This window comes from Narcine bancroftii, chromosome 1 (genome assembly GCF_036971445.1).
Source record: "Narcine bancroftii isolate sNarBan1 chromosome 1, sNarBan1.hap1, whole genome shotgun sequence".
NCBI lineage: Eukaryota > Metazoa > Chordata > Chondrichthyes > Torpediniformes > Narcinidae > Narcine > Narcine bancroftii.
Genome location: NC_091469.1, coordinates 125,568,841 through 125,582,972, shown reverse-complemented (window position 1 = coordinate 125,582,972; position 14,132 = coordinate 125,568,841). Strand labels below are relative to the sequence as shown.

Genomic DNA, 14,132 nt, shown 5'->3' with positions numbered 1-14,132 from the left:
GTACGGACACTCCCCCTACCCCCAGGTTCATTGGGCTGGTGGAGATCGGGTCCCCCCTGCAGCCTGGGCCTTTTCGGGCGTTGTGCGTATGGGTGAAAGTTTGCGCGTGTGCAGTTGGTCTTCTTGTTCCAAAATTGATCAATGCTGCACACTGGCGCCATCTTGCGCAAATGTACACGAGGTCGGCGCTGGGGTAGAGAAGACCTTACTAATGGACTGCCGCTGAGGTCGGGGCTGTAAAGAAATATAGTCCCCAGGCTTCGCTATTAAAGTAGGCCGAGTTTCTTGCGACATTATAGCTGATTTGGTAGCCATTTTCTTAGCTGCTTGAGCTTATGGTTTTCCTCATTATTGATAGTTTAGTATTTCAACAATATAATCTGTAATTTTTAAAACAATTTAAGCATTTTAATACGGGTTTTTAAAAGTTCTGCCGGGAGGGGGTGTTTTCCACGTCTTCTCCCTATGCCATCACGCCACACCCCCCTCCTACAACATCTTTGAGCATAAAACTCTTTATATTGTGTATACATATTTGAAATTACCCCTAATAAAGTGCACTATGCATTTCAAAACACATCTGCTTGAAGCAGGTTGATTTGCAGACTGCTTGCATAGCCTCCTGCAATGCATTTTTGCAAATGTATTATCGGCAAATGTGTAGCCAGGTCTTCCTCAATGCCTTTGTCTAGGTCACTGGTTCTCAACCTACAATCCGTGTGCAAGCAATCAGCTTACTACAGCATAACTATGTCACTGGGTCCACCATTTCCCAAAGTGGCAATAACGTGTGTTCAGTTCATGGAGTGAAAGCAGCACCTATCAAACAAATGGCCCTCAGCTATAATTCTTTGGAAGGGACGCAGGAGTAAAGAAGAGTTGGAGATTTCAAAATAAATAAAGGAAATTGCCTGATTTTCCACTCATGTGTGGACCCCCAGTCTTATTCTTAAATAGATATAATTTTACTCAGTTAACCTACAACACTGTGGCAATGCTCGCAGGGCAATGTTGGAGGAATTTACAAATTTCAAACATTCATCACCATTGAAAATTCTATAAAACATGAGGGTATTAGGATATTAAATTTTAAATTTAGAAATACAGCACAGTAACAGGCCATTTTGGCCCATGAGTCTGTACTGCCCAATTTACACCTCCAGTACGTTTTGAATGGTGAGAGAAAACCCACAGACACAGGGAGAACGTACAAACTCCTTACAGACAGTGCAAGATTCGAACCCCGGTCAGGTCCCAGTCGCTGGGTCTGTAAAGGCGTTGCACTAACCACTACACCAACCGTGCCACCATCTTCTTCTCAAGAAGTTATTCCTGAAATTTCAGCTCCGGTCTTTCTTTTCTTGAGGTAATTATACAGTTGCCTTTAGCCATTTGCTTATAACTAGTCAAATTATAGGTCTATAGGTACCTGATTCTGGATATTAGGAAGTACTATAATTACATGTACTTTAATAATTCAATCCAGCTTCAACCCTCTGCTCTACAAGTGGTAATACGTCATTATGAGCAATGTCATTACCGTTGTGACCTTAATTTCTACTTGAATTCATTCATTTGATATCCCTCATTCCTAAACAAGATATCCTTACAATCCACCATCTCCTTCTCCAATATCCACTTTACCAATAAAAGGTTTTATTGTCTTGAGTTAAATTCAATGCCTTTTCTCATTTCCAGGGAGTAATTTCCTTTAAACCAGTGGTTCTCAACCCTTTTCTTTCCACCCACATACCACCTCAAGCAATCCCTTACTAATCAGAGAGCACCTTTGCCATAGGGAATACTTAAAGTGATATGTAAGTGGAAAGAAAAAGGTTGAGAACCACTGTTTTAAACCTTTATTTCTGCTTCAGACTAATTTGTCTTGATACATGAGAAACATCCAGTTAAACAAAGGACATCACCAACAGCAATGTATCACAGCAATAAAATATCCCCAAGTCCTGAAGCAATAAAATAACTATTAAAAATTTAACACATTTTATATTATGCATAATTGAGAATCAAACAAGTGCAGCCCTTACATCACAACATTCAGTAAACTGTAGGTCACTTTTTTTCTGAATTGGAAATGAAAAATCAGATGTTGTTCCACTTTCACTAAAGAACTATGCATCTTAAAATCTCTTTTTGGACTGTGTTACCCCAAAAGGACTTGGAAATTAAAAAAAAACACATGTTTAAAGAATGGGTACAACATATTAATGTATCTTTGAATTCAGACCATCTTCACCTGTTTGAAGTTACGCAACCTATCCAATGTTTTCTGTCGCTCTTGACTAATCCATTTACTGCTTTTGTCATCTTCTTGTTGTTGATCCCGCAACTGAAACAAATCCACAAAATAGAGTATATTAAATATACATTTCATCTGAACAATTATTTTTCCTAAATTTCAAAAATATCAATGTTCATTGAGCTTAAAATGAAAAATTATATTCTGAATGAAATATTGTGCTCAAGGTTTACCTCTGAAAGAAACAAACAAGCCTTTCTCTGAACTAGAGAGAGTTGATTTTCAACACTTAGTATTAGTATCAAACAATACAATTTAGGAGAAGAAATTATCAAACGTTATTTGATCAAGTCAAAGAAATTTACAAGATGCAATTTACTCCATCATTATGCGAGCAAAAAGAGGCCAATTCATATTCCAGCTCAGTTAACTTCATATGCTTATCCAATTATCTTTTAAAACATGGAAAGTCTTTACATCCACTAACCTTATGGCAGTGACTTCCACTGTGATTTAGAGAAAGGTTGAAGAAACTATTTTACATCTAATTCTGCTACCAATTGGCTGGTTATTGACTTCCTGCTAAAGGAATTATTTCCTTTCTCTAAATGCACAATTAAATTTATTCTCAGCCTCTACAGAAAACACTACAACTTCATAACTTCCTCATTAAAGTTCCCCAGACAACCACTGATCTAAACAAAGAAAATTCATAAAGTGCCTTTCCACCCTTTTCTCACTTCAATCAGATCTCTCCTGTTATACGGTGAGCAGAACCGTACAAACTGTTGTACGTGACCCATCTGTTCCAACATTCTTTATCCTGTCTAAAGATGCATTCACTTTTCCTTCTTTAATCATCTTTTCTGCCTGTCTGCTATCTTCATGGAATAGCAAACATAGATTCTGAAATCCATTGTTTTCTCGTTCTGCCCTGCTAAAATATTAGATGTTATATATTGACAGCACCACCTTCCTGCTCTTGCATTCAATCGCTCATCCAAAAAAGCTAAGGATCTTTTATACATTTTCAACTATCTTAGCTATCTATCCTGCTACATTCAGGGATCTGTGGCTATATATTCCAAATTTACTCTCTGTATCTGTACACAATTTGCTTTACTTGAAAAACAAAACTCTGCAGATGTTATTCCTTCGTTTTTTTTCTGCTCTCCCCACTCTTTTCTGGATTGGATTTCATTTGCCACTTTTTCCTCAACACCCAGCACATCAATATTTTCCTCCAGCCTACAATTGTATTCCTCATTACAAGTTACACTGACATCCTTGATATCATCTGAAACTTTTTCAATAATGATCCCTGCATATGTCCAAACTCTTGCTCAATAATACAAAATGCATGGAATTTAACACTGCTTCCAATCTTTCTGTCACTAAGATGGCCATTGACCATCTGAGCCAACTTTGGATCTGATTTGCCATTTTACCTTGATCATTCAACACATTACTAGATTTCTGATCAGTCTGTCAAGACACCTTGATTTTAGATCAAATGAGTAGCTTCCTTTAGTTATCACCTTGTTCTTTTCCCTTGTCTGATTCATCCTTGATTAACCTACAGCTTTCTAAATAATGTATTCTGATACTCAGGTTTTCTAATAACTTGCTTTTTCATCACCTCCTCCAAAATGCATCCCCATTGTCCCTTACACCTGTTCAATTTATCTCCTAAAATGAGATCCATGGCTGTTCCTCTTGTATTCATTTTGCTGGTATCTATTAAAGTTTTTATATTGAATACACATCAAGAATTCTACACCTTCACTACCTGCTGCTCTCTATTTTCCAGTTACTATTCAGAATCTTCATTCCATAATTTTTGCCTTTCTCATAAATTTGCCCACATATGTGCTCTCTTAATCCCTCCGTTTCTGTAAAATTTTACATCCAGCACAGTTTATTGGGTTTTGATTTTTTCACACTTCAAGGTGACTAATCCATTTCTATCAATTTCATAACATTAGCTCATTGCAATTTTAAGCATTCAGTAATCAGAAATGAAGTGGGATTCTAAACAATGTGCATCTTGTAAAACAGCGCATAACTCATGCTTATTTTTACAAAAATATTCTTTGATCCATCCAAATGTGTGTGTGTGTATATATGTTTAGCTTGTAGTGTTATATGTTATACAATGATGAACAATATTTAAAAAAAACCAAATAGGCTCTGCAAGAGGGGTCCAATGGCACTTGAGCACAAGTACTTAAGTGGCCAAGAGACATCATTTGCAACTTTCTCACAGAGCAATTTCAGGAAACCCGTGCATTACCTGAAACTAATCCATACTGGTTTTAATAAAGTAATGATGAAATCGATTTAGATTTAAATACTGCCTCATGTCGGAGATTGGCCTGTAAGGTTACAGCGTGTGAAATTGGGGATAGTATGTCGGCATGGACTGAGAATTAATGTGCAGATAGGAAAGACTTGGAAAAATAATTTGGCTGACAAGTTATAATTAGTGGAAGATTCTATTTATTATTGTTTGGAAGTGAGTCATTCACAACCTACACAGGGTATTAACCATTTGCAATGATATAACCAGTCATCATATTTGCAAGGTTTTCTAATTATATGAAACTAGGTTCATTTTAAAGGAGGGAGGACAATGTAAAAAAGCTTCAACTGGATATACAAAAGCTAAATGAATGGGGAAGAATTGAGGTCATCTATTTTATTGGATAAAACAGAAAAACAAAGCATTTTTAAAATGATGACACATTGAGAATGACTATGTTCAAAAGCACCTAGATGTCTCTGCACACAACCAATGAATATTGTCATATTGGTACAGTTATTAGGAAGAAAATTGTTAAGTTGGCTTTTATAACTAGAGCACTGGATGATGCTTTAGTTTCCTTTTCATAAAGGATAGAGAATGCAACAAAGATTTACCATATTGGAACCTGAGATGGCAGCTTTGCCATATAGGAAGAGATTGTGTAAACTAGGCCTGCATAACTGAGCTTAGGTGCCTGAAACACAAAATTCTTAGGGGGCTTGAGTAAGAAACCAGACTGTTCTTCCCATTTAAAGAACCCCAAAAAACCAAAAGTTTAGGCAAAACACAGGTGCTGCTAGTAGAGCCTGCTGCCTCACAACACCATAAATCAGGATTTGATCCCAAATGTGGAATTTACACCTTTTCCCTGTAGTCATGTGGGTTTTCTCTGGGTTCCACTCACATCTTAATGTGTTGGATGGTAGGTACTATAAATTGATGCTAGTTGATGGACAAGTGGCAGAACCTGAGGGTAGGTGATAAGAATGTGGGGAAAGTAAGATAATGGGATTGTCAACACTGATTTAGAGTTCAAAGGGCTGTTTCTGTACTGTATCGCTCCATGACTCAACCTGGGAAACTATCTAGCATTGAAATGAGAGAAGTTTCTTCATTCAGTTAACCACTGGGATTCTCTCCCTGAGGTCTGTATAACGTGATCTAAATTTGGCTGGTTGCCATATTTGTTTAGAAAGCTACCGTTCTCTAGTACTACAGCGATCTGTTCAACAGCAGACTATTCTTGTTTGTGGGAATGAAAATTATAAATCATTTATCCTTTCATAATTGGAGCTCCCCTACAGTCAATCATGTGTAAATTCCTCCACCCTAAAAGAAAAATACTGTTTGGTAACAAAAGAGGAATTTCTGGAAATCAGCAAGGGTGATGAATCAATAGGCCCTTTTATAGAGAAAAAAAGGCGAATGTAAAGACAGAGAATCTCCATCTTTACATTGCTGCACTTACCTCCATTAAAGGCCCAAAGGCGGATGGACTGCTGGAACATGCTCCAGCTTCCATCCGCCTAGGGGAGTACACTTAAAGGTGGAGTGTAGTCGCTCCACCTCCTCCATAAAAGGAATGCCGCTGAAAGTGGCTGCAAAGGAGAGGGGGCTCAGTGTGTTCAGATACAGGGCAATAGCAACTGTGATTTGTCTCTAAAGGATCAATATTCAATTCATATGAGTGATGGATAAAGTTTTTTGTTCTTTTGGGTGAAAGAGAATGCCCATTTTAATTTTTCACTTGCAACGTGTATGTTTGACGTCATGGTGGTACTACTGCACCACTCGCCCCACCTCCCTCAGTTCTGAAAGATGGCTCCCGACTCTGCTCTCCATTATAGGCCGTCACCATAAAAGGTAAATTCACCAGAGGAAGAACATACAACTTTTTTACAGGTAGCGTTGGATTCGAACCTGGGTCACAGGCGCTATAATAACATTATGCTAACTGTGCAGCCAATAAGGAACATTAGGAACAAAACACTACAAATGGAAATTTCACACACCAGCTGAACTGCACGATGGGATTTATAATCTTCAACTTGTTTGTGTTGCTTCATCTTGTCATTGTGGTTTTCAATACAGATTTCCTATAAAATAAAGATTAGTAGGAAATTAACATATTAACATCCAATATTCAGCTGCTTTAAATTAGTTTGAGTCGATATTTTCAATGATTTTCTGTCTGCCAAGACCATTTGTAAGAGGCATCTAAAAAGCAGTAACTTTGCTGTCCAGCATTAAAGGTACTAAACTTATTCACAAATATTCCTCTATTGGTCCAGAAGAATGAGATATGTGGCAGCTTCTAAACCAGCAATGCTTTGAGCAATGAATCAAAAAATAATGAACATAATCAAGGGAATTCTAGCATTTTTTGTTATATCCCTCAGACAAAAGATGTGTCATTTCCTGACCTCACACCATATCCAGTTACTGACAATGGCCCAAAATCTAGCTCTGGCCAACCAGTTCCACACTGAGGCACTGGCATCACCCTCCTTGCAGAGATAGATACATCCTTGATAAATTAAGGAGTGAAGAAAACGTATAGCAAGTAACAGAAATGGAAAGTCACAACCTTATTAAATGGTGAAGTAGCAGTGAGGTACCACAAGATCTACCCTTGCTCTTAATTTGCATATTTGCATGTCTGTTTCTCTTTAATGTCTACATTGGATGCCAAAGTCAGATATGAGTTGGAGGTCAAATTGAGCCAAGGAGCTTTGTGGTCTTTTGCTGTGCACAACTGAGTGGCCCATTTTCTGAATTAAGCAGACTTCAGAAATTGCTTCAATGTCAACTTGATTCCAAAGTCTTTGGGGTGTCCTAAAATGATGGGAAAGAACCACAACATTGAACTCTTTATGGAGTAAAGCAATAGATCACCACCTTCGTGATCAATAAACTGGGTTTTGAACTTGCGTCAGTTTTTAAATATTTTCCAGTATATTAATATTTTATTGAAGATTTAAAATTTCCAATAATATTCAAAACATTTAATAGCACGATCAATTTCTTTGAGCTTTTGATTAATTTTGAATCTTAACATTTGCACACATAGAAAAATTTTAAGAGCATTCCTAAGGCAAGACTTTCTATTTTTATCTTATTGCCAATCAACAGCTACCACTGAAGACCTGGATGGTGCATTAGAATTGAGTTAATCGGTCATAAACATATATTTGAATGTAGCAGTTGACATCTAGAAAGGTCAGACCAAGAAGAGCCTTACATCATTTCATAAAGAAGGAATTTATTTTTCCTACATTAAATATTGGGCTCTGGTCATCTAATCTATTAAAGGTAAAGGTTTCATTATTGTCACATAATACTACATTTAGAATTGAACATGCATGAAATTCTTTAATTTTGTCTACTGTAAGGAAGTCGCCTCTTTGTCCAGCACCCCTCACAGAAGTGAGGCCCCAGTGAGGAATGAACTTGCAACCCCGGTTTACAAGATTCAGCTTGTTCAATGTAAGAACCACTGAGCTATCGGAGCCTCCTGGTAAGTGCCAGTGGCTCTGTGTGGTTGTGCATTCAAGAAGGGTAGTATTAGATTGAAGGAAGAAGTAGATATACTAGATATCTGCCATCATCTAGTTTACTGGAAACTCATACAGTAAAACCCTTGATATCCAGCACCTATGGGGATTGCAGATGCAGGATAAGCGAATTTTCCAGTTGCTTGAGACTGCGTGTTGCGTGAATGGAGAACTAACAGCGAGATGTGCCAAGTTTAAACTTCCATATTTTTCACCCATTTAATTTCAGCAACTTCTTTTGCCAGTTGCTTGAGGTTGCCAGTTGCTTGAATTCAAGATAAAAAGGGATTTTAATGCATTTGGGCAACTGAATACAATTGTTGAAGACAAAGGCTTAAAAAGGTGAGACTCAGCAGAGTTGCTAATTGGACAATTAAGGTCAGGTGAAACAAGCATCACTATAAGTGAGGAACTGTGTAGTGGAGCGATCATCGTTGGAGTGGAATGAGTCAAAGTGGAAAGTCTTTAGCAAATAGGGGCTGAGATGGTGGTGCAGGAGTTGAATTAAGGGCCACCCCATTTTGTGGAACAAAAAGGATTCAGCAAGGCAGGCACAGGTAAGGTCAGGTTTTATATACCACATTTTTTTTTCCTCTAGTCATAGACATTGGAATGGCAGCCACAGCAGAGGAATGCTCCTCTTGCAGAATATGGGTCATCAGGAAACCCAGTAGTATCTCTGATGATTTCATTTGCGAAAAGTGCATCCAGCTACAGCTCCTGACAAACTGAGTTAAGGAATTGGAGATGGAGTTGGATGAACCGAACCATTTGGGAGGCTGAAGGGGTGATACACAAAAGTACAGGGATGCTATCATACCTAGGAGGCAGGAGGAGGGTAGCTGGGTGACATTCATGAGAGGGAAAGGGTAAAGACAGTTAGTGCAGAGCATCCCTCAATAACAAGTATACTATTTTGGATACTCTTTGGGGGGGTGAAAATGACCTACCAGGGACAAGCCATGGCGATCAGGTCACTGGAATGGAAACTGGTCCTGTGGCTAAAAAGGGAAGGGAGGGGAAGAGGTGAGCTGTAGTGATAGGGGATTCCATAGTTAAGGGGACAGAGAAGAGGCTCTGTGAAAGGAATTAAGGATCCTGGATGGTACGTTGCCTCCCACGTGCCAGGGTTCGAGATACCTTAGATTGAGTTCAGGGCATTTTCAGGAGGGAGGGTGAGCAGCCAGATGTCATGGGTAGGAAGTGTGAGGAAATTCTGCAAGGAGAGTTCAGGGAGACAGGTGCTAGGTTGAAGAACAGGACCTCCAGGGTTGTAATCTCAGGATTGCTACCCATGCCACATGCCAGAGGTTAGAAATAGAAGGATCATGCAGCTTAACTCGTGGCTAAAGACATGGTGCAGGAGGGAGGGCTTCTGATTTTTGGATCATTGGGCTCTCTTCCGACAGGACAGTTTGCATCTGAACTGGAGGGAGACTAATATCATTGAGGGAAGGTTTGCTAGTGCTGCTCTTGGGGGGAGGTTTAAACTAGATTTGCAGGGAGATGGGAATCAGAGTGCCAGAGCAGATAAAGGAGTGGAGGAGGGGAAAGATGATGTGAAAATTACATGTAACATTAGAAGTCAATGGGTTGTAAGTGGTGGAAATGTTCAATGTAAGAAGAAAGAGAGACGATCTTAGAGCATGGATTAGCCTGTAGAATATGACATTGTGGCCATTAGTGAAGTGGTAGCAAGAAGGGTCTGGATAGGCAGCTCAATGTTCTAGGCTTCTGTTGTGATAGAAAGGGGGGATGAAAGGGGGAGGAGTGGCATTACTCATTAGGGAAAATATCACAGACCAGAGGGCTCATCTACTGAGGCTATATGGATGGAGCTGAGGAACAGGAAAGGTATGACCACACTCATGGGCTGTATTATAGACCACCCAAAAGTCAGCAAGAATTGGAGGAGCAAATCTGTAGAGAGATAGCAGACAGTTGTAGGAAACATAAGTTTGTGATAGTTGAAGATTTTAACTTTCCACATATTGACTGGGACTCCCATACCGTAAAAGAGTTGGATGGCTTGGAGTTTGTCAAATGTGTTTAGGAAGGTTTTCTAAATCAATATATAGAGGTACCAATAGAAAGAGTGTAATACTGGATCTCCTATTTCAGAATGAGACAGGACAGGTGTCAGAAGTATGTGCTGGGGAACATTTTGGGTCCAGTGATCATAATGCCAGTAGTTTCAAGTTAATTATGGAGAAGTATATGTCCAGGCCTCGGGTTGAGATTCTAAATTTGTGAAGGCCAATTCTGAGGAAATGAGAAAGGATCTAGAATGCATGGATTGGGATAAATAAACTGTTTTCATGCAAGGACATACGAGGTAAATGGAAGACCTTCAAAGGTGAAATTTTGACAGTACAGAGTTTTGTGTGTTCCTGACAGGATTAAAGTCTGGAAAAAGAAATTGTAGCGGGCCAAGCGACCGCAAGATTAGACGGGCCGAATTGCCACCCCAGTCTGGAGGAGAAGCCCATGGTTGACGCCATGTGTTTCCCAGGGGAACTCCCCGCTTCCATGTTGACGTCCCTTCCGGAAAATGGCACACATGTCACCCGGAAGTGGGCATTCCCTTCTGCACAGCATGAGGAATTCAAATAATAAAATCAGTTTCTAGTTCATCCTTGCACTGTGTAGACGTCTCTTTATTCCGTAGTGCTGCCGTAGCAGACGCTACAATGGTGACCCCAACGGTTCCAATGTCTTTGGAACCCTCATCAAACGCGACAGGGTCCAGGATACTGCTACCACTACAGTTGCAGTGGCTGCGACCAACATGGTGGACGTGCATTTGCCGCCCTTCTGGGCGAGCCAGCCCAGAAACTGGCTGCAACTGGCTGAGTCACACTTCTACATCAGAGGCATTGTCTCAGAGGACACCAAGTTCTGGCACATTATCAGCGCTTAGGACGACATCACCGCAGCCAAAGTAAGCTCCTTCGTGGAGAACCCTCCCATGGAGCATAAGTAGGAGCATTTCAGCGTTTCCTCCTCGATTCCTTGGAACTCAACCGGAACTAGTGCGCCACTCGCATCATGAATATGCAGGGCCTGGGCGATAGGAACCCCTCCAAATTCATCCATGACATGGTGGCCCTGGCAGACGGACACAGACTGTTTCCTTTTCAAGGTCCTGTTCCTTTCCAAGCTGCCGGTACATGTCTCCTTGGCAGTTTCTGACATGGATTTCGGATCCCTGCACCTGGTAGCCAAGGAGGCAGACAGACTTTTCTGCACCCCACAGCAGAGCTCCATCCATGTGCAGCCCGTCTATACTGTTGGTGCCACTGCCTCAACAACCCCACTAGACCCCCCAGCAGTGGCTGCAGCACAATCACAATGCTACAGGCGCCCAGAGAAACAAACGAATACAGTTTCTATCACCGCAGATGCGGCCAAAATGCCTGGCGGTGCACCCCTCCGTGCTCCTACCCCACCGCCAAACCAAGCATGGCGACAGGAAGCAGGGAGGCCAGCGCCGATAGTGGCCTCGGCGGTTGGTGCTCATAAAGGCCTACTCTACCTCAAGGACCAACGAACAAAAAGAGACTTCCTAGAAGACATGGGTGCAGAGATAAGGCTCATACTACCATCGTATTTTGAGACCAAATACAACCCCAAGGGCCTCCCACTGTAAGCGGCCAATGGCTCCTCCATCCACAGCTAAGGAACCCACCTGGTCACAATCCACGCAGCAGACACAGTTTTCCAGTGGAAGTGCACAATCGTGGCCATGGGTTAGCCCTTACTCGGAGCAGACTTCCTCCGGGCACATGAACGTTTGGTGTATGTGATGAGATGCTGGTTGGTGAATGCTACCACTTTTCAATCGTTCCCCCTCACCCTGCGACAGCACCCTTTTCTGCCGTTAGAAATCCATGCCCTGGAACAAAATGAGTATGCCTGCCTACTGGCTAAGTACCTGGCCCTATAGCACCCAATTTCCACAATGCCAAGCTGCCACATGGCATGGAGCACCCCATTGAGACTGCCGGGACTCCAGTGCACACACGGGCCTGGGGACTCCCACAAAGGGTACCACCAGATCTTGGTGCATCCCAGCGACGTCCTGAAAACGGCCATCATCACACACTTCAGCCTTTTCAAGTTCTACTGATGCCCTTTGGACTGAAGAACGCAGCCCAGACGTAATACCAACTAAAGGACATGGTCAGTAGGGACTTCATCTATCTGGATGACGTCCCCATCATCACCCCCAAAACCAGTACACACAGGACGCACATGACCTGCTTTTTTGGCAGACTGCAGCAGTTCAGACTCATGGTGAACCCAGCCAAGTGCCAGTTCGGCCTAGGGACAATCAACTTCCTGGGACACTGCATCACCCTAGAAAGGTGATTCCTTTTGCCAGCCTTTAATCCTGTCAGGAACACACAAAACTCTGTACTGTAAAAATTTCACCTTTGAAGGTCTTCCATTTACCTCGTATGTCCCTGCATGAAAACAGTTTATTTATCCCAATCCACACATTCTAGATTCTTTCTCATTTCCTCAAAATTGGCCTCCACTGCCGGACAAGGTAGAGGCAATCCAGAACTTTCCCAAGCCGAGCATGATCAAAGACATGCAGGAGTTCCTGGGGATGGTAAATTTCTATCATCGCTTCCTGTCGGGAGCGGCCACCCTCATGCAGCCCCTGTTCGACCTCATCAAGTTCAGCGACAAGATGCTCCAGTGGACACCGGACACCACAGAAGCGATCCAGACCACGAAAGCAGCACTGGAGCAGGCCACATTCCTGGCACATCCAGTCTCAAACTCCCCCCTGGCCCTTACAATAGACGCGTTGAACAGAGCAGTGGGCGCAGTGCTGAAACAATGGATCGACAAGCACTGGCACCCCCTTGCCTTGCTTTCTTCAGCAAACTCCTCCAGACGTCAGAGCTCAAATACTGCGCGTTCGACTGCGAGCTGTTGGTCCCGTACCTGGCGATACACTTCCAATACATGTTAGAGGGAAGGGTTTTCACCACCTACACAGACCACAAACCACTCGCCTATGCACTCAGCAAGGTCTCAGACCCGTGGTCAGCAAGGCAGTAGCGACACCTCTCCTACATCTCTGAGTACACCACGGACATTCACCACATTGCAGACAAGTCCAACATAGTGGCCGACGCATTATCCAGACCCACGATCGTTGCAATCTCAGGGGGACTCGACGTCACCCAGCTGGCAAAGGACCAGGCGGAAGATGTGAGCGTCTTGGTCTACCGGACTGCCATCATCACCCTGAAGGTCAGCGACTTCTGCCCCTCAACAGGAGGCCCATCCCTATTGTGCGACGTACCCACAGGGTTCCCTAGACCCATCTTACCTGCGATCTGGCGATGACGGGTTTTCGACCAGATCCACGGTCTGTCCCACTCCTCCATAAGGTCTACAGTCCGCCTGTTGTCTAACAATTTCGTGTGACACAGCCTCCACCAAGGCGTGACCCTGTGGGCTAAAACTTGTTTGCAGTGCCAACACAGCAAGATGCATAGTCACACCAACGCCCTACACCCGACTTTCGAGTTTGAGCACATGCACATAGACACTGTCAGCCCACTCCCTGTCAACGGTTATCTGCTTACAACAATCAACTCTTTTACCTGTTGGCCAGAAGGCATACCCCTGTCTACAATGCGACACAGAGACGTGCACCAGAGCCTTTTTACCCACCTGGGTTGTGCTTTTCACAGTCCCGACCCTCGTTACCTTGGACTGCGGAGCACAGTTCACTTCCTTATTCTGGGCTAACCTAACTAAGTTCTGTGGCAGCCAGTTGCACCACACCATGGCCTACCACCCTCAGGCAAACAGCCTGGTTGAGCATTTCCACCACCACCAGAAGGCAGCCCTGAGACCTCGACTACAAGGCCCAAATTAGGTGGACAAGCTCCTGTGGGTGCTCTTAGGCATCTGTACAGCACCGAAGGAAGATCTACCAGCCTCGTCTGCCAAGATGGTGTATGGTTTCCCAACTAACATTCCTGGGGAC

At 42.5% G+C, this 14,132-nt stretch overlaps 1 protein-coding gene across 4 annotated transcripts in view; it reads right to left on the bottom strand.

Annotated features, from left to right (window-relative positions):
- Nucleotides 1-14,132, bottom strand: part of jmy (junction mediating and regulatory protein, p53 cofactor) — a 124,998-nt gene that overhangs the window by 19,097 nt on the left and 91,769 nt on the right. For all 4 annotated transcript variants that reach the window (XM_069938372.1, XM_069938380.1, XM_069938389.1 and 1 more), the window contains exons 7-8: nt 6,575-6,658; nt 2,255-2,347 (exon numbers count right to left, since the gene is read on the bottom strand). In XM_069938372.1, coding sequence (XP_069794473.1) covers nt 2,255-2,347; nt 6,575-6,658 — 177 coding nt within the window. The remainder of the gene's footprint in view (nt 1-2,254; nt 2,348-6,574; nt 6,659-14,132) is intronic.